Source organism: Hyla sarda, chromosome 6, assembly GCF_029499605.1.
Source record: "Hyla sarda isolate aHylSar1 chromosome 6, aHylSar1.hap1, whole genome shotgun sequence".
NCBI classification, from domain to species: domain Eukaryota; kingdom Metazoa; phylum Chordata; class Amphibia; order Anura; family Hylidae; genus Hyla; species Hyla sarda.
Window position 1 is genome coordinate 283,446,534 of NC_079194.1, and position 26,069 is coordinate 283,472,602.

The 26,069-nt window shown below is 45.3% G+C and overlaps 2 protein-coding genes across 4 annotated transcripts in view; both read left to right on the forward strand.

The window, feature by feature from the left end:
• Nucleotides 1–10,499, forward strand: part of FIBP (FGF1 intracellular binding protein) — a 50,379-nt gene extending 39,880 nt beyond the window's left edge. For all 3 annotated transcript variants that reach the window (XM_056527511.1, XM_056527509.1, XM_056527510.1), the window contains exon 11: nt 10,232–10,499. In XM_056527511.1, coding sequence (XP_056383486.1) covers nt 10,232–10,301 — 70 coding nt within the window. In that variant the 3' untranslated portion in view covers nt 10,302–10,499. The remainder of the gene's footprint in view (nt 1–10,231) is intronic.
• A 9,048-nt stretch (nt 10,500–19,547) lies between these two features.
• Nucleotides 19,548–26,069, forward strand: part of EFEMP2 (EGF containing fibulin extracellular matrix protein 2) — a 46,893-nt gene continuing 40,371 nt past the window's right edge. The window contains exons 1-2 of the mRNA XM_056528531.1: nt 19,548–19,863; nt 23,945–24,025. Coding sequence (XP_056384506.1) covers nt 23,948–24,025 — 78 coding nt within the window. The 5' untranslated portion in view covers nt 19,548–19,863; nt 23,945–23,947. The remainder of the gene's footprint in view (nt 19,864–23,944; nt 24,026–26,069) is intronic.

The window sequence follows — 26,069 nt, forward strand, 5'->3', positions numbered from 1 at the left end:
GCCCAGCTTTACAAAGCAAAAAGAAAACAAACAAACAAAAACACACTGACACACATACCAAAAATGAACATAAAAACAGCACAACTTGGCTTAAACATAAACATAAAATTAGCACTACCTGGCTGTAACTCAAACCATCCATACTCGGGGGGGGGTAAAAAATAAAAAAAAAAAAATAAAAAAATAAATAAATAATAATTATAAAAATAAAGAAATAAATAAATAAAAATAAACAGCACAACTTGGCTTAAACATAAACATAAAATTAGCACTACCTGGCTGTGACTCAAAACCATCCATACTCGGGAAACAAAACAAAAGGGGAAAATAAATAAATAAAAAATATAAAAATTTAAAATCTAAATAAATAAACAAAAACACATAACACAACAACTGGTCCGACTGCCATAACTATAATATGAGACAATATAAAACGATGTAGATACAAAACCAAATAGATACAAAATCACTAATAGAAATTAATAAATTATAGTATATAAACATAAATATATGCACCCTATTTACAGAAACCTACAAAAAAAAAAAAAAAAAAAAAAAAAAAAAAAAAAAAAAAAAAAAATAAATAAATAAATACAGGAAATCCCTACACTCGAACTGTGCCCTCACCCACACCACCCCTCCTGCACATGGGTCAGAGTCCATACCGTTCCTCTACAGTTTACAAAGTTCTGTCCTTAACTGACCCATGTCAGGTCCCCCAAAAACACGAAAACACACCACCACCCACAAATACACCCTCCCCACCTAGCACTCCACCCAACCAACTTATACACAAACTTATACATACTAACTAACAGACACTGAACCACAACCCACTTTAGGCCCAAGTTTGGTCGCCTGTAAGCCCTTCATGCCATATCAGCTTAAAACAAAACAAAAAAGCTAGCGTGCACATGCATTAGCCCACCACCAGAAAGAAGGATGGCAGACTTGATACACCAAAATAATTTTTAACTCTTTTCCTAACTCCCCCTACAATTCTCCCTAATTCTATCCCTCCATTAAAGCTAACCCTACTCTCACCCTATCTCTATCCCTATCACACTTCCCCTATCCAAAATAAAGGTACTCTACCCAAAAGATCTAGTACCTAGGGCACATCAAAAGAAAACCCTCTCCACAGGAGAGAAGCCCTACTGGTACCAAGACTGCCATACTCCAAAGACCTGATCTTCCCGAGGTCACCGGTGATATTCCTACAGACCTCCACCTCGGAGAGGATTTTCTGCTGGGTCGACACTAAACACCGTGCATTCCACGTGTAGTACCTAACCACTAAACTAACTAAGAATAAAGTGCCCCGGTCTCGGCCACCCAGTGTCCTGAATGCCCCATAAGCCCACTCTGGATAGGTAAGGCCGGCAAGTTGACTCCAGCCGATGGAAGCGCCCACCCGGTTGTAAACCCTTATATTAAAGGGACAATGAAGCAGGAAATGGTCCATGCTTTCCAGCGTGTCCCCACACTCTTCTCGGGGACATCCCCGGTCATCAGAGTTCCTGCACTTCAGGTTGTCCCTTACATATAGCTTCCCCTGAAAGCAGCGCCAGGCCAAGTCCCAAAACTTCTGGGGGATCCTTTTCATGTTTAAAAGGTACAACCCCACCCTCAGATCCCGACCTGGGCAGTCCCTGAGTGCCAGAGGCCTCTGGAAGTGGGTCAACAGAACCCGTTTGTCAAGGAACTGCCTTGACTGGGTCCTGATCTCCCACACTCCCAGACCCCACCGACGTATCGCCTTCAGAGTCGGGGTAGCGTAAGCCGGAAGATATCCATGGGGCGTACGGAGGTCCTTCACTTGCCCTCCTGTCTCCCATTCCTGGAAGAAAGGCCGAAACCATTCCCTGCAGGAGAGTACCCACGGAGGAGCCCTCTCTGACCAGAGGTTTGAGATGTTAGCTTTTAAAAAGGTGTTTGTTAAGAACACCACAGGGTTTACCATAGATAAACCCCCTAGTCTCCTCGTGCGGTACGTAACCTCCCTCTTGACTAGGTTCATCCTGTTCCCCCATAACAGTTGAAAAAACAGGCTGTAGATCCTAGTGTAGTAAGCCTCTGGCAAGATACATACGCTGCCCAGATAGATAAACAAGGGGAGCAGGTACGATTTGATCAGGTGTACCCTTTCCCTGAGGGTCAAAGACCAACCCTTCCACTGGTCCACCTTCTGAGTGGCATCCTGGAGCTTACCATCCCAGTTTTTGGTGGGATAATCATCCTGGCCAAATGTGATGCCTAAGACTTTTGCTGATTCTTGGGGCCCTGGAAGGGTGTCCGGGAGATCAAACGTGGGATCCCCCCCTCCCAGCCAGAGACTCTCACACTTATCCCGGTTGATCTTAGACCCGGATGCCTCCGAGTAGCGTTCCACCTCCGACATCACCACATCAACCCCCTCTCTCGAGGAGACGAAAATAGTGACATCGTCGGCGTACGCCACTACCCCCTGGATGGCCCCCGGCTCCGCCAAACTCATCCCGACTCCCACCAACGGTCCGCAACTCACCCTCCTAAGGAAGGGATCGATCGCGAACACATATAACAGCGGGCTCAAAGGACAACCCTGACGGACTCCAGACCCCACTCCAAAAGAGTGGCCAGACCACCCGTTCACCAGTGGGAAACTCTCTGCCCCTGCATACAAGATCTTAAGCCAATTAACAAAAGTACTCGGTAAGCCATATCTCAGGAGGACGGACCAGAGGTACTCGTGGTTCACCCGATCAAATGCTTTGGCCTGATCCAAGGACAGCAAGTACCCCTTCCAGAAACCCGCACTACTCCGCTCCACTGCCTCCCTGACACTAAGGACAGCACTTAAGGTGCTTCGGCCTGGAACAGTGCAGTGCTGGGCCTCCGAAAGGAGCCGGGGTGCAAACTTCACCAGCCGATTAAACAGTATCTTGGCCAGAAGCTTCCTGTCCGTATTGAGAAGAGCTATGGGTCTCCAATTCTCAATACGGCTGGGATCTTTACCCTTTGAGAGAAGAATCAGGGCTGACCTCCTCATTGACTTTGGCAGAGTGCCCGAGGAGAGACACTCATTGAATACCTCAGTCAAGAGGGGAGCTAAAGACTCCTTAAAGGTCCTGTACCACTCAGATGTTAAGCCATCCGGACCTGGTGACTTCTTGGGGGCAAGCCCCTCGATCGCCAGTCTCACTTCCTCTTCCCTGATCTCTTCTGCCAAAACGCCAAGAGAGGGGTCTACCCCTGGCTCAGGAATGGTTTCAGCCAGGAAACCCGACATCACATCCCGATCCAGATCCTTCCTTCCCAAGAGGTGAGAGTAGAAGGATCTGACGATCTCCAAGATCCCTGATCTGGACCGATTCAGAGATCCTGTACTATCAATCAGTCCTGAAATGACTTTACTACTCACTGACATCTTACAGTTTCTGTAAGGGTCGGGCGAGCGGTACTTCCCGAAATCCCTCTCAAAAACCAAAGATGCGTGCCTATCGTACTGACACCTCATCAGCAAGGACTTCACTCTGGAGATATCCTCTTGGCTACCTCCAGTCGAGACAAGAAGCTCGAGTTTCCTCCTCAGACCCTGATACAGGCGATACCTGTTCAGGGACCTGAGGCTCGAGAGCTGGCGGAAGAACCCCGCAACCCGCTTCTTGAATATCTCCCACCACTCTGACTTACTACTACATAGGCCCAGTAAAGGTACCTGACTCTGAAGAAAATCCTCAAAGGACTGTCTTATCTCCGCTTCCTCCAGGAGGGACGAATTCAGCTTCCAATAACCTTTTCCCATCCGGGGGGTTTCTGAAACATTCAGGGAAAACAAAATCATACAGTGATCGGAGAACTCCACCTCAACCACGGACACTGCAGAAGAGACGGCTTCCTCCTTTAAATAAAACCTATCTATCCTAGACCTGCGACTACCTTGATGATAGGTGAAACCCGCGTGGCCCGAGGGGCTCCGGATGTGGGCATCCTCTAGGCGAGCTTCTCTAGCTATGCTAATCAGCGCCACACTATCGCAAGTCAGCGGACTATTGGAGCCTCTCCTATCTTGGGACCTCGTGACATTATTGAAGTCCCCTCCAAAGATCACCTGCCGACTCGTAAAAAGAAAGGGCTTAATCCTCATAAAGAGATCTTTACGGCCCCGCTTACTTTGCGGGGCGTATATGTTAATGAGCCGGAGCTCTTGTCCCTTCATGAAGACATCTAAGATCAGGCACCTCCCCATTTCTAATTCAATAACCCGTCGGCATTCAACAGGAGCGGTAAAAAGGACCGCCACCCCACTATACGGCTCAGCCGCAAGAGACCAGTGGGAGGGACCGCGCCTCCACTCTCTTCTGGCTTTTACCAGAGAGGCTAGATCTGACAACCTGGTCTCCTGTAAAAAGAAAATGTCGGCTTCAACGCGGCCAAGAAAATCAAAGGCTGCGAATCTAGCCGTATCCGACTTTATGCTGGCACAATTAATAGATGCCAGCGTCAATGGGGTGAGTGCCGCCATACAGGGTGATTAAATTAGACGGCCACACCCTTTACTTTTGTTTTCCCTTCTTTTTTGCCCCCTCATCCCCCGAAGAAGACGAGAGGGCAGGACCACTCTTGGATCTTTTTTTCGATTCAGATAGATCCATATTATCCCCGTCTCCGTCCGGCCCCGGTCTAGCCCTGCCCTCTGAGGAAGGTGCCTCAATAGGACAGGGCCCAGTTCCTCCCAGAGGCTCTTTCTCCCTAGGCACCTCGCCCTCACCCCCCCCAGCCAAGGAGGGGGAGGAGATGGTATCGAGGACGAGGTACCGGTTTGACAGGTCAACCAGAGGGGGGGCAGTCAGGCTTCCGTTTTGAACCTGGCCCGTAGTACAAGGAACAGAGGGCTCTGACCTCTTCTTTCTCCCTTTCCTTTTGCCCTTGTCTTTCTTTTTAGGCCTCTCCCCACTCTCCTCATCCACACTTTCATAGTGGGAGGAATCGGAAGGGTCGGCCATATTGCCTTCCTCTCTGTGAAGCCTCCTGATCTCCCCATCCAGCACATCCTCCTCCAGGGCTTCAGCGGTTACAGGGCCGCATTCAGGAGCAGAGGCCAGAGCTACCCCCGTCACCTGGGCACTCTCCAGCTCCCTACTCCTTCTACGATTTTCCTCCCGCCTTAGTTTGGCGGGGCCCTTTTTCCTCCTCACGAGCCCTGTTGCACCCCCATCCCTGCCCATACCCTCCCCGGCCGAGGCAACTTCACAGCTCTCCTCAGCCGGAGCGGCCGCTGCACGGGCGAAGGCGCTAGGACAACGGCTAAATGGGTGCCCAAGGACACCACACAGGTGGCACCGGATCTGCCTACAGGATGCGGCCAGATGTCCCACCCCACCACACAAAGCGCAGACCTGTACAGTACAGGCTGCACTAAAGTGGGTGGGGCTGCCACACCTGTGACAGACCTTAGGCTGCCCCTGGTAGAAGACCTGGATCCTATCACGTCCAAGGAAGGCGGCTGACGGAATGTGGGCAACCGTACTCCCTGAACGCTTGAGTTTGACGGAAAACGTCCAGGCCCCGGACCAGATCCCGTGCTCATCCAAGTTTTTCTTGGGCATGTCCGTCACATCCCCATACCGTCCGAGCCAGGTCATGATGTCATAACAAGAAAGTGACTCGTTACGGGTCAAAACGGTCACCTTCTTGACAGCATTCTGACGGGAAATCGCCTTTACGGCGAAATCCCGCCAGCCGGGCTCGTTTTTTGCCACTTCGTAATTCGACCAGAAGAGTTCGAGCCCCTCCGGCCGAACGAAACTGACGTCAAACTCAGACGATCCGTAGGGGTGAATCAGGGCAAAGATGTCACTCGCCCTGAATTCCATCTGAAGGAGGAGCTCAACCACTTTAGCGCGAGGTGGGCACGCATCCTCGCCCCTCCAAATCAGACGGACCACATTCCTACGGTTATTGTCCTGCCCGGTTGTCGGGAGGGACCAGACCACCTCCCCATTCCGCTCTCGGAAAGCCCCCAAACCGTGCCTCTCTATCCAGAAAGACAGGTCGACCTCACCCCTTCCCTCTACCTGGATCGACCTGTCACCCCTGCGTAGAGCCTCCAGGAGGCGCTGTTGCAAATGGCCCCCAGGGCCGGACGGAGACGGGGACCCCCCTGAACCCCCGGCAGCGACATTAGCATAGCTCCTGGGAGCAGTCACTGCCGGGGGGGCAGCCGGACCAGACCCAGAGCCAGAACCACTTACAACACCATTCACACCACAATTCTCAACCTCTTTATTTCCAGCCATACTATTACCACTCCCATCAACATTCACTCCACTGACACTCCCACATACACTCCTCTCACCCACAACACTACTACACCCATCAATATCACATCCTACATTCTTGTCCTGACTAACAAATTCTGGGCTGGCTGGGACTTGTAGTATGGCTGGCTTTAGTAAAGCCCTTTGTGCTGGCTTAGCCGCTGCTGGGGTCGACGCCGATGGCTTCTCCTTCATGGCTGCTATCACATCCTGATTCTGGGACTGCCCCACCGGGCGCACCCCAGCTCCTCCCACAGCGCCAGCACCTGCTTCACCCGACTTCACAGGCTCTGTGGATAATCCCGGCGCCCGGACACTCCCCCCCCTCACAGGGGAGTGCCCCGCAGTGCCGGTAATGCCCACAGTACTCGGGGAACCGCCCCCCGAGCACCCAGGGGCATAACTCGCGCTGCCCACCATGAGCCCATCCTGCCCCTCCCTACCGGCAGGATGGGTGGGCTTCACATCTATTGCGTCTGCAGCTTTTACTGACGCCATGCTGTATCCCCCATGCTGGCTCCGTTCCACCACAGAAACGGAGTCTGGCAGTTTAGAGGACCCAGCAGCCTGAACCAGCTTTGCAGCTGGCCCAGACTGCTGGAAAGGACGGAACACATAATGCACAGTTTCCTGGGTCTTCTGTTTTTTTGCCTTTCTTTTTACTAATGTGTCATCACACTGGTCATCACCAAATGTAAAATTCTGGAGGTGGGCTGGGGACTCCTGCATCACTATAGCCCTCAGCAATCCCCCAGCCTCACTCTCCACATCATCATCCTCACTATCGCTTAGCGGTAGTGCCACCTGAGCCGGCTCTATGTAGCTGTCCTGAGTCTTAGTGGTCTGGGTGTCACAGGGAGTAGGGTCAGGCAATACATCATCCTCCACAACCTGTACACTTTCCTCCAACTTCTTCTCCTCCACCTCCTCCTCCTTTACACCAACACCACCATCCTCTCTTTCTTCACCGCCACTACTCTCCCCATCATCCACCTCCACCTTACCTGGGGATTTCATGGCGGCAAACCGATCCCGGTTCTCCATCTTCTCCCTGAAGAGACCGCTTCCCTCCAGGATCTCTGCTCTCCTCTCCTCCATCTTTGCAATGTCTTTCTTCAGGGCTGCAATCCTCTTTTTCTGTTCCAGTTTATTCTTTTTGGACCCAGAGCACGCCAGATTCTGGGCTCCACGCAGGTCCTCTCTCATCAACCTAAGCTCCCTACCGCAGCGGTCGTATTCCGCAAACCGTGCGGTCATGCGGGAGCAGTAGGTCTCGCTGGATTCTTCGGGCCCTCTCTCAGCCCACAACTCAATACTTTGCCTCCTCGCCTTCCTTCCACTGGATCTCTGGCTGGCACCCATTGCCGGAGGAGCCGAGCCTGCATTGCTGCAGACTCTGCCAGATCTTCTTCCTCCGGCCGGAAAAATGGCTGTCGCTGTTTTCTCTCCACCCCCCGCCAGCCTGGAAGAACGGGGAGTGGAGGCCAGGGGCTCCATGCAGGGAAAACTCTCCCAAGGAGCCTGCCACACCCCTGGGAAAGGTTGGTGAATCACCTGCTCTGCCTCTGGAACTCTGGAGAAACACAAAAAGGGACACACCCAAAGCTGCTTCACACACAACTGCTCCTGGCTACTGTGTTCCACAGGAAGCGCTCTCTGCTGACACCTCTGTCCATGTCAGGAACTGTCCAGAGCAGGATAGGTTTGCTATGGGGATTTTCTCCTACTCTAGACAGTTCCTGATACAGGCATCAGGTGTCAGCAGAGAGCACTGTGGACAAGACAAAAAGAAATTCAAAAAGAAAATAATTTCCTCTCTAGCATGCAGCTGCTAAAAAGTACTGGAAGGATTAAGATTTTTTAATAGAAGTAATTTACAAATCTGTTTAACTTTCTGGGACCAGTTGATTAAAAAAAAAAATGTTTACCACTGGAGTACCCCTTTAAGGCCGCTCTGTAAGGTAGAAGGCAGGTTAGGGGACCCTCTGCCGCCATTTTAGCTAATCAGGCCCCTAGGATTATGTTGTGGGGGATCGATGAGCTTTCTGAGCTAGCTGACATATATATTTTTTAATACTTTAGACACTGGTTGGCATTGATCATGGTGTCTAAATGGTAAATGATGGACAGCAGGAATAAAATGCAGCAATATGTACACTGATTTATCTATAGGTGCAAAGCTTAAAGGGATTATCCAGGAAAAAACTTTTTTTAAATATATATCAACTGGCTCCAGAAATTTAAACAGATTTGTAAATTACTTCAATTAAAAAATCTTAATCCTTTCAGCACTTATGAGCTTCTGAAGTTAAGGTTGTTCTTTTCTGTCTAAGTGTTCTCTGATGACACGTGTCTCGGGAACCGCCCAGTTTAGAAGAGGTTTGCTATGGGGATTTGCTTCTAAACTGGGCGTTTCCCGAGACAGGTGTCATCAGAGAGCACTTAGACAGAAAAGAACAACCTTAACTTCAGAAGCTCATAAGTACTGAAAGGATTAAGATTTTTTAATAGAAGTAATTTACAAATCTGTGAATTCGGGTAGAAAAACAGACATGGTGCACATCTACAATCTTGTATAATGATCTGATTGCTTCTCAGCATAATATCAAAAACTAACAGGTTGTTAGTATACATTTTTGATCAAAAAGTACAAACCCACTCGCCACGTCAAGGCCACCTATCCAGAGTGGGTCCCTAACGTCCCTAGCATAAAATGGCGCAGCACCGGGCGGCGACCACCACCGCCGCGACACCAATGCCCACAGGGGGGAACGACCCGCCGGCAGAGCGGCCCCAATGCCACTCAAACCAGTCTATGGGCCGCACCCCCCCCCCCAGACACGGCGCCACGGCAGCAACGGACACCGCACAGCACCACACCAGTGTGAACGAGGTCCAATAGCTCACTTACCATGCTCTCCCAGTCAGACTGGGAGGCAGCTAGGAAAGAAATGGCCCAGGTGTAGCTAACTACTGCTTATATAGGCTTTGGCTGAGGGGGTGGGGAAGAGTGCAGACAACATGTTCAAACAAAAAAAAAAAAAAAGGAGGGGATAGAAATCACAGTGTGAATTCGAGTAGAAAAACAGATTTATGCTAGGGACGTTAGGGACCCACTCTGAATAGGTGGCCTTGACGTGGCGGGTGGGCTTGTACTTTTTGATCAAAAATGTATAATAACAACCTGTTAGTTTTTGATATTATGCTGAGAAGCAATCAGATCATTATACAAGATTGTAGATGTGTGACCATGTCTGTTTTCTACTCGAATTCACACTGTGACTTCTATCCTTCCCTTTTTTTTTTGTTTGAACATGTGCTGCACTCTTCCCCACCCCCTCAGCCCAACCCTATATAAGTAGTAGTTAGCTACACATGGGCCATTTCATTCCTGGCAGCCTCCCAGTCTGACTGGGAGAGCATGGTAAGTGAGCCATTGCACCTTGTTCACACTGGTGTGGTGCCGTGCGGCGTCCGTTGCTGCCGTGGTGCCGTGTCTGCGGGCGGGTGCGACCCATAGACTGGTTTGAGTGGCATTGGGGCCGCTCTGCCAGTGGGTCGCTCCCCCCCCGTGGGCACTGAAGTCGCGGCGGTGGTGGTCGCCGCCCGGTGCTGCGCCATTTTTATGCTAGGGACGTTAGGGACCCACTCTAAATAGGTGGCCTTGACGTGGCGAGTGGGCTTGTACTTTTTGATCAAAAATGTATACTAACAACCTGTTAGTTTTTGATATTATGCTGAGAAGCAATCAGATCATTATACAAGATTGTAGATGAGCACCATGTCTGTTTTCTACTCTAATTTACAAATCTGTTAAATTTTCTGGAGCTAGTTGATATATAAAAAAAAGTTTTTTCCTGGATAACCCCTTTAATGTTATGTATAGTCAGTGTAGCCAATGATCGTGTTTACTGTGTGTTCCCTTTCAGGCAGCAGTCACTTTGGGAGAGATACATGGTCACCTTACGAAGTTGTCTACTGAAGATGTATCACAGCTGATTGGCTTCCTGAGTTCTGCGTGGCCGAGCCTGAGGTGGTCTATAGTCGGCATCATCTAGTGACATGACTTCTTATGACAGTAGGAGACGTCAATCATGACTGTGTGTCCCATATGTTTGTAATATCTTGTGTGTGTATATATGTACATATGGAATGTATAAAGATATTGCCTTTTTAATAAAGCTCCTTTCAATCTTAGTTCTTCAAGTTGTGACAATCAAAGGGGTTTGCAGGACTTCTGACCTCAGGATGGGCCCTCAGTATCTGACAGGTGGGGGTCCGACACCCTGCACACCCACCAATCAGCCACAGTGTCAGAACAGAACACTTGTAGTGGCCGTGTTGAGTCACTGCAGCTTCCAGGTGAGATACAGTAACCCAGCTCGGCCACTACACAAGATACAGTGCTGTCTGATTCTGTCTCCTTTTACTGTTTATGTAAGCGCTGAAAACAATGGGAGGCTGCTGCATCAGAATTGCGTAGCAGAATTTTTAAATTCCGCTCGGGACTTCTGCTGTCTAAATGGGTCCTTACTATTAAAGGGGTACTTCGCTGCTCAGTGTTTGGAACATACTATTCCGAATGCTGGAGCCGGCGCCTGGAGCTCTTGATGTCATAGCCCTGCCCCCCTCATGACGTCACGCCCCACCCCCTCAATGCAAGTCTATGGGAGGGGGCATGACAACTGTCATGCCCCCTCCAATAGACTTGCATTGAGGGGGCGGGGTGTGACGTCATCAAGGGGCAGGGCTATGACATCATGAGCTCCCGCCTGTTTCCATTCACTCCAAAAGCAAACAAAAAATGTCAGCAGTTTTTTTTTTTTTTTTTGGGACGAAAACAATAAAAAGTGCAAGACACTTTTTTATTCTTTTTTTTTTTATTTTTTATTTTTTAAAGCCATAAATGGAAAAGACTGCACTTAAAGGGGTACATATTTTTTTTTTTTAAATAGATTTGTAAATTACTTCTATTAAAAAAATCTTTATCCTTCCAGTACTTATTAGCAGCTGTATGCTACCGAGGAAATTCTGTTCTTCTTGAATTTCTTTTTTGTCTTGTCCACAGTGCTCTCTGCTGACACCTCTGTCTGTGTCAGGAACTGTCCAGAGTAGCATAGGTTTGCTATGGGGATTTTCTCCTGCTCTGGACAGTTCCTGATACGGACATCAGGTGTCAGCAGAGAGCACTGTGGACAAGACAAAAAAGAAATTAAAAAAGAAAGGAATTTCCTCTGTAGCATACAGCTGCTAAAAAGTACTGGAAGGGTAAAGATTTTTTAATAGAAGTCATTTACGAATCTGTTTAACTTTCTGGCACCAGTTGATTTAAAAAAAAAAATAATAATTCCACCGGAGTACCCCTTTAATTCTTAATTTTACTGAACAGAATTAGCAGCTGTTTTTTCATCAAGCTCATTGGGACTCAATATTTTAGAACAGCCATCAAATGACCACTCGGTCATAAAGCCCAGTTAGGCTGCAGTGATAGTGACCTTCGTGAAGTTTCTCCCATCTGCACACAGGATCTTTGAAGCTCGGCCAGTACGACCATTGGGTTCTTGGATTCTCTCTTACCAAGGTCCTTCTCCCCCAATTACTTAGGCTCACAGGGAGGCAACTCTAGAAAGAGTCCTGGTTGTTTCAGACTTCTTCCATGTAAGAATTCTTGAGGCCGTTGTGTTCTTGGAAACTTTTAGTGCAGCAGAATTTCTTAGTCCCCTTCTCTAGATCTGTGGCTCCACGTAATCCTGTCTGAGCTTTACAGGCAGCTCTTTCCGCCTCCTGACTTGGTTTTTTGCTCTGATATACACTGTCAGCTGTCCAATCATCTGACTTTACCACAGGTGACTCCAACCAAGGTGTAGAAACATCTCAAAGAGGATCAAGAAAAATGGGAGGAGCCAGAGATAAATTTCAAGTGTCATAGCTAAGGGTCTGAATACAGTGGTCCCTCAACATACGATGGTAATCCGTTCCAAATGAACCATCGTTTGTTGAAACCGTATGTTGAGGGATCCGTGCAACAAGGAAGTTGTACTCACCTGTCCCGGCCGCTCCGGACCGTCACCGCTGCCCTGAATGTCGCCCTCCATCGCTGTCGCCGCGTCCCCGTGGTGTCCCCGACGCTCCGGATGTCTCTGCTTCCCCGGCATCCTCCTCCTCCGTCGCCGCCATCACGTCACTACAACGCCGCTCCTATTGGATGACGGGACGGCGTGCACAGCGACGTGATGATGACGATGGAGAGCGCCGGCGATGCAGGGGATCCCGAAGAGGAGCTCCGGAGCCCCGAGGACAGGTAAGTGATCGTCAGCGGACCACACGGGGCACTGTAAACGGCTATCCGGCGGCAGCTGAAGCAGTCTGCGCTGCCGGATAGCCGTTTATGCGATGGCCCCGACATACAAAAGCATCGCATGTTGATGCTGCCTCTGAGAGGCCATCGCATGTTGAAATCATCGTATGTCGGCGGCCATCGTAGGTCGGGGGGGGGGGTCACTTTACTTATGTCCATACAAAGTTTTTACCTTTTTAACAAAGTTTCGAAAGTCTATAAAATGTTGTTTTCGCGTTCTATTTATGGGTTATTGAATGCAGATCCATGGTGGAAAACTTATTTTTTAAATTTATTTTAGCAACATAACAAACAGAAAAAGTGAAAGGGTCTGAAGAGTTTCCAAAATAGATGATCGGTACTACTTTCTAGTAGAGTTTTACTGCTTTTTTAGTTTAGTTTTTTCCTTCCGATTAACTAAGTTCCATATTTCATTAAAGAGGTACTCTGCTGCTCAGCGTTTGGAACAAACTGTTCCGAATGCTGGAGCCGGGAGCTCGTGATGTCATAGCCCCGCCCCCTCATGACATCACGCCCCGTCCCCTCAATGCAAATCTATGGGAGGGGGGTGTGACGTCATGAGGGGGCGGTGCTATGATGTCGCGAGCTCCCGGCTCCATCGTTCGGAAGAGTTTGTTCCAAATGCTGAGCAGCGGAGTACCCCTTTTAACATTTAAAATCTTTTAGTTAATATGCAATACTATAGTAAGCTTTTATATATTAAAGGGGTACTCCGGCACTTAGACATCTTATCCCCTATCCAAAGGATAGGGGATAAGATGCCTGATCGCGGGGGTCCCGCCAGGGAACACACACCCCTCCCATAGGCTTGCATTGAGGGGGTGGAGCGTGACATCACACGGGGGCGGAGCCGTGACGTCACAACGCTCCGACCCTGTGGTCGCCGGAATCAGACCCGGAGCGAACATGCTCAGGGGACTCATTTTAACGGGGTGCGGCGTGCAATATCACGGGGTTCCCCAGCGGCGGGACCCCGGCGATCAGGCATCTTATCCCCTATCCTTCGGATAGGGGATAAGATGTCTAAGCGCCGGAGAACCCCTTTTAAGGGGTCCTCTATTATATAGTGGAAATATCTTTCTTTTAATCTCTTAAGCAGCCATTATTCATTTTTACCTATTTAGTTTTTTCCATGAAGAACCTTCCATTCTGACAATAATGCAGTGGACAGAACTCCTCTCCTGTGATGAGGAAGTGACCCCTTCCCAAAAAAGTGTGACCAGCAGATGTGACGCCGCCGGGTGACAATGACAGAGGTGATGCCTCTTACTAAACACAGGGGCTTCTTGCTGTCTTTTCTGTTTGTAGGGCCCAGTGTATTGTCCTCCTCCCCCTACTAATGTAGATAACAGATTATCACGGTTTCCATTACCCCCAGGAATGTAATGGAGGGCTTTATAGAGTGACAGCTGTCCCTTCTCAGACCACCCAGCCTGCGTGCACATTTGTTATGGTCACCTGTTTCCATCAGCCCCCGCACAAAACGTGTCGCTACATCCATATTCTGTTTGATGTCTGTTTATTTTTAGTTCTATGAGATTCCCTAGCGACCCATCTCAGATGCTTCAGATTCCTTCGTATCCATGAATATACGTTTACTGTAAATCGCGTATACACGGACAGTGATCCCTCAACATACAATAGTTTCAGCATACAATGGTCTTTTCTGAACCATTGTAGCTTGAAACCAGACTCAACATACAATGCTACAGACAGTCCAGATCTGCAAAACGTGTCAATGGCTGGAAGAACCGACCAATCAGAATGGGCATTCACTGGTAAAACCCCTGTGTTACTGAAGCGTATGCACTGAACTCCTGTCAGGTAGCGCCTTCTACAGTACAGGGATGTATTACATGTTCTGTACTCTTTACCTGTGCCGGGGTTAGTTACTATGGACACCAGGTAAGGGCGGCTCCATTTTACTTTTTGTGTGTTCTGTACAGGACCCTGAAGAAGCTCCTGTCCTCTACATAGACAGGGATTACAGCTCCCAGCAGATCTTTATTACTTTTATATGTAAGGATTTGCTTTATCTATATTAGTTATCTACTTATTTTTGTTTAATCCTCACTTTTTCCTATTTTTGGATTACATTTTGGTGGCTTCAGAACCAATTACCAGGTTTCCATAGAGTTATGGTCTCAACATACAATGGTTTCAACATACAATGGTCGTCCTGGAACCAACTAATATTGTAACTTGAGGGACCACTGTATACAGAACCGTATTAATATGATGTGCGGAATGAAAAACTATGTGAAAGTCTTCATGAGAACAAAGCCATGGTGGCCCCTTGATGTGCATCCCTCTTGTTTTGGAGATGTTGTAGATCTTCATTTACTTTTTTCCACACCCTGTCTTGATTTGCTACAAAATGCTGAAAATAAGGTCGCCATGCGCATAAGACTAACATTGTTCAAATCTGGCGATTTAGGCAGGACCAGTTGACTATTTAATGCCCATTAGGAGTTCATCCGAAGAACTTTGATCAGAGCCCAATCCTTCATTCTTGTAGAATATTGGCCACCACCAAAGTGTCTTACTCACCTCTACCTATTGCAACCATATGCATGCTTGGCCAAGCTAATACACTTGTATTGCTTGTCTTGAGCTCCCTCCTTCCCCCTTACATAGACTTGTATTGCTTGTCTTGAGCTCCCTCCTTCCCCTCTCCATAGACTTGTATTGCTTGTCTTGAGCTCCCTTCTTCCCCTCTCCATAGACTTGTATTTCTTGTCTTGAGCTCCCTCCTTCCCCCTTACATAGACTTGTATTGCTTGTCTTGAGCTCCCTCCTTCCCCTCTCCATAGACTTGTATTGCTTGTCTTGAGCTCCCTCCTTCCCCTCTACATAGACTTGTATTGCTTGTCTTGAGCTCCCTCCTTCCCCTCTACATACACTTGTATTGCTTGTCTTGAGCTCCCTCCTTCTCCTCTACATAGACTTGTATTGCTTGTCTTGAGCTCCCTCCTTCCCCCTTACATAGGCTTGTATTGCTTGTCTTGAGCTCCCTCCTTCCCCTCTCCATAGACTTGAATTGCTTGTCTTGAGCTCCCTTCTTCCCCTCTCCATAGACTTGTATTGCTTGTCTTGAGCTCCCTTCTTCCCCTCTCCATAGACTTGTATTGCTTGTCTTGAGCTCCCTCCTTCCCCTCTACATACACTTGTATTGCTTGTCTTGAGCTCCCTCCTTCCCCTCTACATACACTTGTATTGCTTGTCTTGAGCTCCCTCCTTCCCCCTTACATAAACTTGCATTGCTTGTCTTGAGCTCCCTCCTTCCCCCTTACATAGACTTGTATTGCTTGTCTTGAGCTCCCTCCTTTCCCTCTACATAGAATTGTATTGCTTGTCTTGAGCTCCCTCCTTCCCCCCTACATAGGCTTGTGTTGCTTGTCTTGAGCTCCCTCCTTCCCCCCCCTACATAGGCTTGTATTGCTTGTCTCGAGCTTCCCCCCCCCCCATAGACTTGTATTGCTTGTCTTGAGCTCCACCCCCCCATAGACTTGTATTGCTTGTCTTCAGCTTCCCCCTCTCCCCCATAGACTTATAATGCTTGTCTTGCAGACACAGGACAAAGCTGAGCTGATTGTCAAAATGGAATAAAGTCTCACAGGAGAGGGAAGAAGCTTGATAGCAGGAGAAAGAAGCATGTTTGTTAAGTAAAATATATCACAAAGTTTCTTATACTGTATACGCTTGAACTATTGATCTGCGCAAAGTTTGTTGACATGAAACAATGCCTATTTAAACTGTAAGGGGGTGAGGAAGTCATGTTTTGAACTAATAATGAACAAAGAGACAGGTTTATTCTAAGGAGAGTGCCCATTTAAGGCTATGAGTGATCCTTAAAAAAAAAGTCTAGTTTTCGGAAATTTTAGTCGTTTTTCTGCCACTTGCTCTGTTTTCTGTGCAATTTATGAAACTTTTCTCCAATATTTTTGGAGGAGTTTTTCATCCACTTTTTATGCTACCGCAAAAAACAGTCCTTTATGGCTGTGTTCTCCAAACAGTGTTTCTCGAGTTGTTGCTAAACTCTCGAGTTGTAATTTTGCAACAGCTGGAGACACACTGTTTGGAAAACACTGCTTTGTGGGATGAAAAAAAGCCCCTAAATGTGAAAACAAAGAACCAAAAAACTAACTTTTTTATTAACCGTAAAAGTTGCACTTGATTTTAGGGAAATACTGGCAGTTTTTCTATTGAGCTATTATTTTATATTTATTTATTTAATTTATTAATTTTTGTATATGTATTTATTGTCTTATTTATTTGAATAAAAAATAGACATTTAAGGTCTGTTCTTTTCAGCCATGAACTGGACGTTCATGGGCCAATTTAATTGCAAAAAATAGCAAAAAACAAAACAAAAACTGTGTATGCACAAAGCCTAATATTTAGGGCATACGGATTAAACACAGTTGAGACGCACACCATCGTGTACGTTTCGGGCATGTACATATGCAACATTCGTTCCAAAATGAGAACCAGATATAGCTGGATTTACTTGTTCAGTATTCACATTCAGTATTTTGTAGCCAACACCAATAGTTGGGTCCAAAACATATAAAAACGTGCAAACATTTCTAATATAGTTATTTTCCGTGTTGGTTCCACTTCTGGAACTATGTGTGAACCCATCAAAATGGCGCAGGACGTTCTTCGCATGGGTGTTCTCCAATTCAGAATTCTATGAGTCTAGGTCTATGTGTTGAAAGGGTTAACGTGTGCATTTAAAGTTGCCCAAGGATGGGGCAGGAAATAACCTTCATATCCAGTGGGACCTGCTCCATATGTACAGAGCCCAAGGGCCTGTCTCATGAGAGACATCTGTGGGACGCAGAAGATGAAGGAGCCGACTGGAAGTTTATCTTAAATGTTTCCAATATAAATGTATCCTGTCGCATCCCGCAAATCCAGGAATGGAGAAATCCACTGATATAACCATTGCCCTGTCTGGCAGTCTACTGTATGCTTCATTCCTTTAAAGAGTAGTTCCCACCATCCTATTTTTTTCTGTCGCTGCCTATTGCCCATCTATCCCTAAACCCCTTTTCTGCCTTTACAATTTTTTTTTTATTATCTTAGAAATGCCTTTTTGTCTGCCTGGTAGTGTGCTCACTACCAGGCAGACTTCCCCAGCAGGCACGACATCACTGATGCCTGCTGGGGGGTGGCGACTTCCGCCCTTAGTTCACCTATACAGGGTGCCTACAGCTGTTTCACCACTACAACTCCCAGCTTGCCCTGACATCTATTGGCTGTCAGGGCATGCTGGGAGTTGTAGTGGTGAAACAGCTGGAGGCACCCTGTGGTGAAACAGTATCTGAGTTACGGCCACGTAACCTGCTCCCCCGGACCCCGCAACCTTCTCCCCTGAACCCCGCAATCCACTCTCCCACCCCAAAAAAGAAATGCCCAAGTAGTAGAGTAGAGTGTATGCGAGTGTATGCAGGGAGGCGGGGCCGGTGTGCGAGCCAATGCACTCCTCTGTATTCTCAGTGCTCGCTCCCGCCTGTCTGATTGACAGGCAGGGAGCGAGCGCAGCCTGAATGAATTTGGACCGATTGCCCAGCCGGCATCGGTCCCAATTCAGGCGTGATGTCACACCAGGCTGCAGGAGGGAGACCCCTAGTGGCCGATTTTAACATAAAAATAAAAATTGAACTATATTAGAGATAAGTTGACAGTGCCCATTTAAGACTAGGACTCTGTAAATGGGTACTCCGGTGGGGAAAATTAAAAAAAAATCCACTGGTGTCAGAAAGTTATACAGATTTGTAACTTCTGTATACAAATCTTAATCCCTCCAGTACTTATCAGCTGCTGTATTCTCCACAGGAAGTTCTTTTCTTTTTGAATTTCTTTTCTGTCTGACCACAGTGCTCTCTGTCGACACGTCTGTCTGTCTCAGGAACTGTCCAGAGCAGGAGAGGTTTGCTATGGGGATTTTCTCCTGCTCTGGACATTTCCTGAAATTGACAGAGGTGTCAGCAGAGAGCACTGTGGTCAGGCAGAAAAGAAATTCAAAAAAGAAAAGAACTTCCTCTCTAGTATACAGCAGCTGATAAGTGCTGTAAGGATTAAGATTAGTTAATAGAAGTAATTTACAAATCTGTATAACTTTCTGGCACCAGTTGATTAGATTTTTCTTTTTTTTTACCCCTTAATGGTCTACTCACACGTACAGTATTCTGCGCAGATTTTCTGCTGCAGATTTCAATGTAAACTGAACACAGCTTGAAATCCTGCGCATCAAATCTGCGCAGAATACTGTACGTGTCAATAGACCCTTCGGGTCTATTCACACGTACAGTATTCTACACAGATTTGATGCGCAGGATTTCGAGCTGTGTTCAGTTTACATTGAAATCTGCAGCAGAAAATCTGCGCAGAATACTTTACGTGTGACTAGACCATTAATAGACAAAAATATCTGTGAAAACCTTTATTTTCTCTCTGTTCCCTTTCAGGACTGTAGATCTCTATCTCAAAGCTGTGAATGTTGTGATGGATCCGGGAGGCCAATGGAAGGTCTTTAGAAAGATTTTAGGTACTTGGGGCCTCTCGCTTTTATTGGTGCGGTTAGGTGAAAGGCGGCAGGTGTGTGTAACACTAGTATAAGTCGTGGTTGTGGTGAAGTGTGGGAGGGAGGAGCGCAGATTTTGGTAAATGCAGGGGCTTACGAGGGGATCTATGGAAGCGATGAATAATAAAGAGTTGTGGGGATCTCTAGGGGAAGACAAAATTGTGACACAGGTCTCTGGGGGTGTGTAAGGGGTGGGGACCCAGATGGGGGTGAACAGCTGGACATGAAAGAGCTGTGTGTCTGTGTTTAAGTAAAACCAGGTGTGGGGGGGGGGGGGATTTTTACTGGAAAGTAGGGAGGGATTGGCAGAAACTCAGGAATTTGGAGAGAGGGAGAAAAAGAGAGAGCGAGAGATAGAAATAGTGGGAGCTGGAACACACAGGGTGGGACTTGGTCACTAGACGTGAGAAGTTAGAGAGTGTAAGACCGTGTGAGAAAAGGGGGAAAGGAGAAAGAGACTACTCCTGGCAGAGAGTGAGAGAAGGAGGGGAGAGGAAGTGGATGAGGGAGACATTTAGTGCAGGAGAGAAGAGCGAAGAAGAGGGGGAGTGTCGCGTAAGGAGAGAAGAGAAAGAAAGTCAACTGCCTGCACTCATTCATCATACAGAACTGTAAGTACACCCGTCTACATGTCTACACTTATACAACAAATTCTGTCCTTCCTGGTATGATAAATGAGATCTATCCTATCTGCCGAGAGGTGCGGAACTTCACCTAAAAATACATTTTGTAAAATCTCCAGTTATGGGTCTAAAGCTTTTATGTGTAATGTTATCTCCAAAAGTTCAATACGGTGGCCGGAATAAAGAATCCAGGTTGATTGTATTATATGTAGTGTAATTGTATTATATGTAGTGTTAGTGTGATTGTATTATATATAGTGTAAGAGTAATTGTATTATATGTAGTGTAAGTGTAATTGTATTATATGTAGTGTAAGTGTAATTGTATTATATGTAGTGTAAGTGTAATTGTATTATATGTAGTGTAAGTGTAATTGTATTATATGTAGTGTAATTGTATTATATGTAGTGTAAGTGTAATTGTATTGTATGTAGGGTAAGAGTGATTGTATTATATGTAGTGTAAGTGTAATTGTATTATATGTAGTGTAATTGTATTATATGTAGTGTAAGTGTGATTGTATTATATGTAGTGTAAGAGTGATTGTATTATATATAGTGTAAGTGTGATTGTATTATATGTAGTGTAAGTGTGATTGTATTATATGTAGTGTAAGTGTAATTGTATTATATGTAGTGTAAGAGTGATTGTATTATATGTAGTGTAAGAGTAATTGTATTATATGTAGTGTAATTGTATTATATATAGTGTAAGAGTGATTGTATTATATGTAGTGTAAGAGTGATTGTATTATATGTAGTGTAAGAGTAATTGTATTATATGTAGTGTAAGTGTAATTGTATTGTATGTAGTGTAAGTGTAATTGTATTATATGTAGTGTAAGTGTAATTGTATTATATGTAGTGTAAGAGTGATTGTATTATATGTAGTGTAAGAGTAATTGTATTATATGTAGTGTAAGAGTGATTGTATTATATGTAGTGTAAGTGTAATTGTATTATATGTAGTGTAAGAGTGATTGTATTATATATAGTGTAAGTGTAATTGTATTATATGTAGTGTAAGAATAATTGTATTATATGTAGTGTAATTGTAATTGTATTGTATATAGTGTAAGATTGATTGTATTATATGTAGTGTAAGTGTAATTGTATTGTATATAGTGTAAGAGTGATTGTATTATATGTAGAGTAAGTGTAATTGTATTATATGTAGTGTAAGTGTAATTGTATTATATATAGTGTAAGAGTGATTGTATTATATGTAGTGTAAGTGTAATTGTATTATATGTAGTGTAAGTGTAATTGTATTATATGTAGTGTAATTGTATTATATGTAGTGTAATTGTATTATATGTAGTGTAAGAGTAATTGTATTATATGTAGTGTTAGTGTAATTGTATTATATGTAGTGTAATTGTATTATATGTAGTGTTAGTGTAATTGTATTATATGTAGTGTAATTGTATTGTATGTAGTGTAAGTGTAATTGTATTATATGTAGTGTTAGTGTAATTGTATTATATGTAGTGTAATTGTATTATATGTAGTGTAAGTGTAATTGTATTGTATGTAGGGTAAGAGTGATTGTATTATATGTAGTGTAAGATTGTATTATATGTAGTGTAAGAGTGATTGTATTGTATGTAGGGTAAGAGTGATTGTATTGTATATAGTGTAAGATTGATTGTATTATATGTAGTGTAATTGTATTATATGTAGTGTAAGTGTAATTGTATTGTATATAGTGTAAGAGTGATTGTATTATATATAGTGTAAGTGTAATTGTATTATATATATATATATATATATATAGTGTAAGAGTGATTGTATTATATGTAGTGTAATTGTATTATATATAGTGTAAGTGTATTTGTAGTATATGCAGTGTAATTGTATTACTGTCTCGGCCATAAATGTTGGCACCCCTGAAATTTTTCAAGAAAATTAAGTATTTCCCACAGAAAAGGATTGCAGTAACACAGGTTTTGCTATACACATGTGTATTCCCTTTGTGTGTATTGGAACTAAACCCTTTCAAAATTGTGGGAAATTAAGATTGTTTCAAGCACGTGATGCTCCTTTAAACTCACCTGGGGCAAGTAACAGGTGTGGGCAATATAAAAATCACACCTGAAAGCATATAAAAAGGAGAGAAGTTCACTTAGTCTTTGCATTGTGTGTCTGTGTCTGCCACACTAAGCATGGACAACAGAAAAAGGAGAAGAGAACTGTCTGTGGACTTGAGAACCAAAATTGTGGAAAAGTATCAACAATCTCAAGGTTACAAGTCCATCTCCAGAGATCTAGATTTGCCTTTGTCCACAGTGCGCAACATTATCAACAAGTGTGCAACCCATGGCACTGTAGCTAATCTCCCTGGGCGTGGACGGAAGAGAAAAATTGATGAAAGGTGTCAATGCAGGATAATCCAGATGGTGGATAAGCAGCCCCAAACAAGTTCCAAAGATATTCAAACTGTCCTGCAGGCTCAGGGAGCATCAGTGTCAGTGCGAACTATCCGTCTATATTTAAATGAAATGAAACGCTATGGAGGAGACCCAAGAGGACCCCACTATGGAGGAGACCCAGGAGGACCCCACTATGGAGGAGACCCAAGAGGACCCCATTGCTGACACAGAATATGGCCTATAAAGAAAAGAACACAGTACCTACAGTGACTTATGGTGGAGGTTCAATGATGTTTTGAGGTTGTTTTGCTGCCTCTGGCACTGGGGGCCTTGAATGTGTGCAAGGCGTCATGAAATCTGAGGATTACCAACGGACTTTGCGTCACACTGTACAGCCAAGTGTCAGACAGCTGGGTTTGCGTCCGAGATCTTGGGTCTTCCAGCAGGACAATGACCACAAACATACATCCAAAAGCCCCCAGAAATGGATGGCAACAAAGTGCTGGAGAGTTCTGAAGTGTCAGCAATGAGTCCAGATCTAAATCCCATTGATCACCTGTGGAGAGATCTTAAAATTGCTGTTGGGTAAAGGCGCCTTCCAATAAGAGACCTGGAGCAGTTTACAAAGGAAGAGTGGTCCACCATTCCGGCTGAGAGGTGTAAGAAGCTTATTGATGGTTATAGGAAGCCACTGATTTCAGTAATTTTTTCCAAAGGGTGTGCAACCAAACATTAAGTTAAGGGTGCCAATAATTTTGTCCCGCCCATTTTTGGAGTTTGGTGACATTATGTCCAATTTGCTTTTTTTCGTCCTTTTTTTGGTTTAGTTCCAATACACACAAAGGGAATAAACATGTGTATAGCAAAACATGTGTTACTGCAATCCTTTTCTGTGAGAAATACTTAATTTTCTTCACAAATTTCAGGGGTGCCAACATTTACGGCCGTGACTGTAGTTTTTCTACCTTCATAAATGATGATTAGTAATAACTTAACATGGTACACATGCCTCTCCAATCAATTTTTTGTGTTTTGTGAATGGTGAGGTGTCAGATGTTAAAGGGGTTATCCAGGAAAAAACTTTTTTATATATCAACTGGATCCAGAAAGATAAACAGATTTGTAAATTACTTCTACTAAAAAATCTTAATCCTTTCAGTACTTATGAGCTTCTGAAGTTAAGGTTGTTCTTTTCGGTCTAAGTGATCTCTGATGACACGTGTCTCGGGAAACGCCCAGTTTAGAAGCAAACTCCCATAGCAAACCTCTTCTAAACTGGGCGTTTCCTGAAACACGTATCATCAGAGATCACTTAGACCGAAAAGAACAACCTTAACTTCAGAAGCTCATAAGTACTGAAAGGAGTAAGATTTTTTAATAGAAGTAATTTACAAAGCTGTTTAACTTTCTGGAGCCAGTTGATATATTAAAAAAAGTTTTTTCCTGGAATACCCCTTTAAGTCTAGCAAGAAGGTGAAAGTCCTGGCAAGTGGCCAAAGTCTCCTAAGTAGGATCTGTCGTAAAGGATGCTGGGAGCTGTAGTTTTGCAACAGCTGGAGGTGCACTGGTTGGGAAACGCTGGATTAAGATAAGATAGAGTGTCCCAAATGGCAAACTTCTGGTCCAAAATCCCATAAATGTCCACGTCAACCAGGCGTATTGGCTAATTCCCATTTTATTTATTTTTTGTTCTTATAGAGGATGTATATCTTCTTACTACTCTGTGCCCTCCTGGTTCCCAGCATACAACAAGAAAATGAAGAGGCGAATATCTTCACGGTAATCTGATGTCATGTAAACTTACGTGTAATAAAGTTGCATAACATAGAAAATGACATAAAAGTTGTATAGGACAAATCTGTCCTTTCCAGTCTATTCCTCCCCGTGACATAACCTATGGGGAGGGGAGGGTCAGGACAAGATCAAGAGGTTTCAGGATCAACCTCACCACCACTGCTCCCTGACCTTCAGCTTGATGGTTTTTACTTGGACAGAATTGATTATTGCACTAAAGGGTCTCATCAGACCATGGAAATTATTAACTTATCAACATTATCAACTATTTGGACTGAACATCTGACTGCTTGAAAGCGTACCTGACCTATCCCACAAAATGTTACTCAGTACCTAATGCTTATTATGTACATATAGATATTATGTGTTTTGCACCTACATTTCTCTCACAAATACCTTCTATCTGTTGCTCACTTGCTTTTCATTCTGTGCTTTGGAGGGGGCATGTCCTCACTCTGCCTGACTTATCTTACTTCCTGAGTGTTAGGTCACTTTAACCAATCACTGCAGACTGCTCCGTAACCCCCTGCTCTCTGTTTTCATGCTGCAGTCTGATAGGACAGGAGTGAGCACAGAGGAGTGCTAGTCCCACCCACACTTACTGGACTTTGTCCATGCCTGTGGACAAAGATGATGCTGATGCTGCAGTCTGATAGGACAGGAGTGAGCACTGAGGAGTGCTAGTCCCACCCACACTTACTGGACTTTGTCCATGCCTGTGGACAAAGATGATGCTGATGCTGCAGTCTGATCGGACAGGAGTGAGCACTGAGGAGTGCTAGTCCTGCCTTCACTTCCTGGACTGTCACAGCCTGGACAAAGATGATGCTGCATTCGGACAGGATTATGTTCTGGATGGTATGGAGACCCCTAGTGGTCTTTTCTATTAGCCATAAAAAATAGGAGCCCGGCAGTCGGCTGGAAGCGGGCGTACTGACCCCCTCACGGAGCGCTGTCCGACACACCCCTCCATGTATCCCATAGAGATTCATAAAGGGTGTGTGCTGGCCGCAGCTTCCTGCGGGGGTCGGATGTCAGCGTCCGGCAAATTGCTGGGGCTCCGTGCAGGAGATAGCGGGGGGGTCAAGCGCTCGGACCCCCCACGATCTATAACTTATCCGCTATCCTTTGGATAGGGGATAAGTTATTTTTCACTAGACTACTCTTTTAATGTTTTGCCAAGATGTACAACATATAAAAAGTTTTTGAATCTGAAAGTGCCTATTTAAAAGTAGAGAATTACTCAGCTTTACTCTATAATTTTTACCCCCTTAGTGTTATCATTGGTGGCCACCCACCTGCCCATGGGTGAGGGTTCACCAGTCCATGTTTACATTAGATATCTTTAAAGAGAAGTGTAGTCCAGTCTTATAAAATTGATGGCCTATCCTTAAAATAGACCATCAATATAAAATTGGCAAAGGTCCGACCCCAACAAGTTTTCTTAGAAACTGCTTGGGGCCATGGCACTTGTGCCTCAGTCTCTGCTATGTTTACCAGCACTTGTACCTCTATCACAGTACTGTTAATAGCAGCCGTGCAACACACTTTAGCGTTTCCCTATACACTTGAATAGCACCCTGTCTGGTACATTGCACAGCTGATGCTGCTACGGACACTGGCAAACATTGAAGAGGCCGCAGCACCAGTTCCACAGCCCCAACAACTAGCTAATCGCTGGACATGCCGGACCACCGCTAACGTTATGTAGCTGGGGTTTAGTGTCTCAGTGGTACCTATACTATTTCTTAGATTCCTATATTCTTTATTCATATTTACTCCACTAGAGTAAAGTCCAGGACTCTTCACCAGTGCGGATGGGCACAATTTTTGTTTATATAAGGCTGGGGTTGGTGTAATAATAAAAAAGAAGTGATACTTACCTATCTCTGATCCCCCACAGCTACGACTTTGCAGTCTCTGCTTGGCACTGATACTTCCTGGTTCCTGTGTTGCATTGTGTGTGTAGGAATTGCCCTAGTCAGCCAATCACTGGCCTCAGCGGTGTCCTGCCTTAGTCACTGATTGG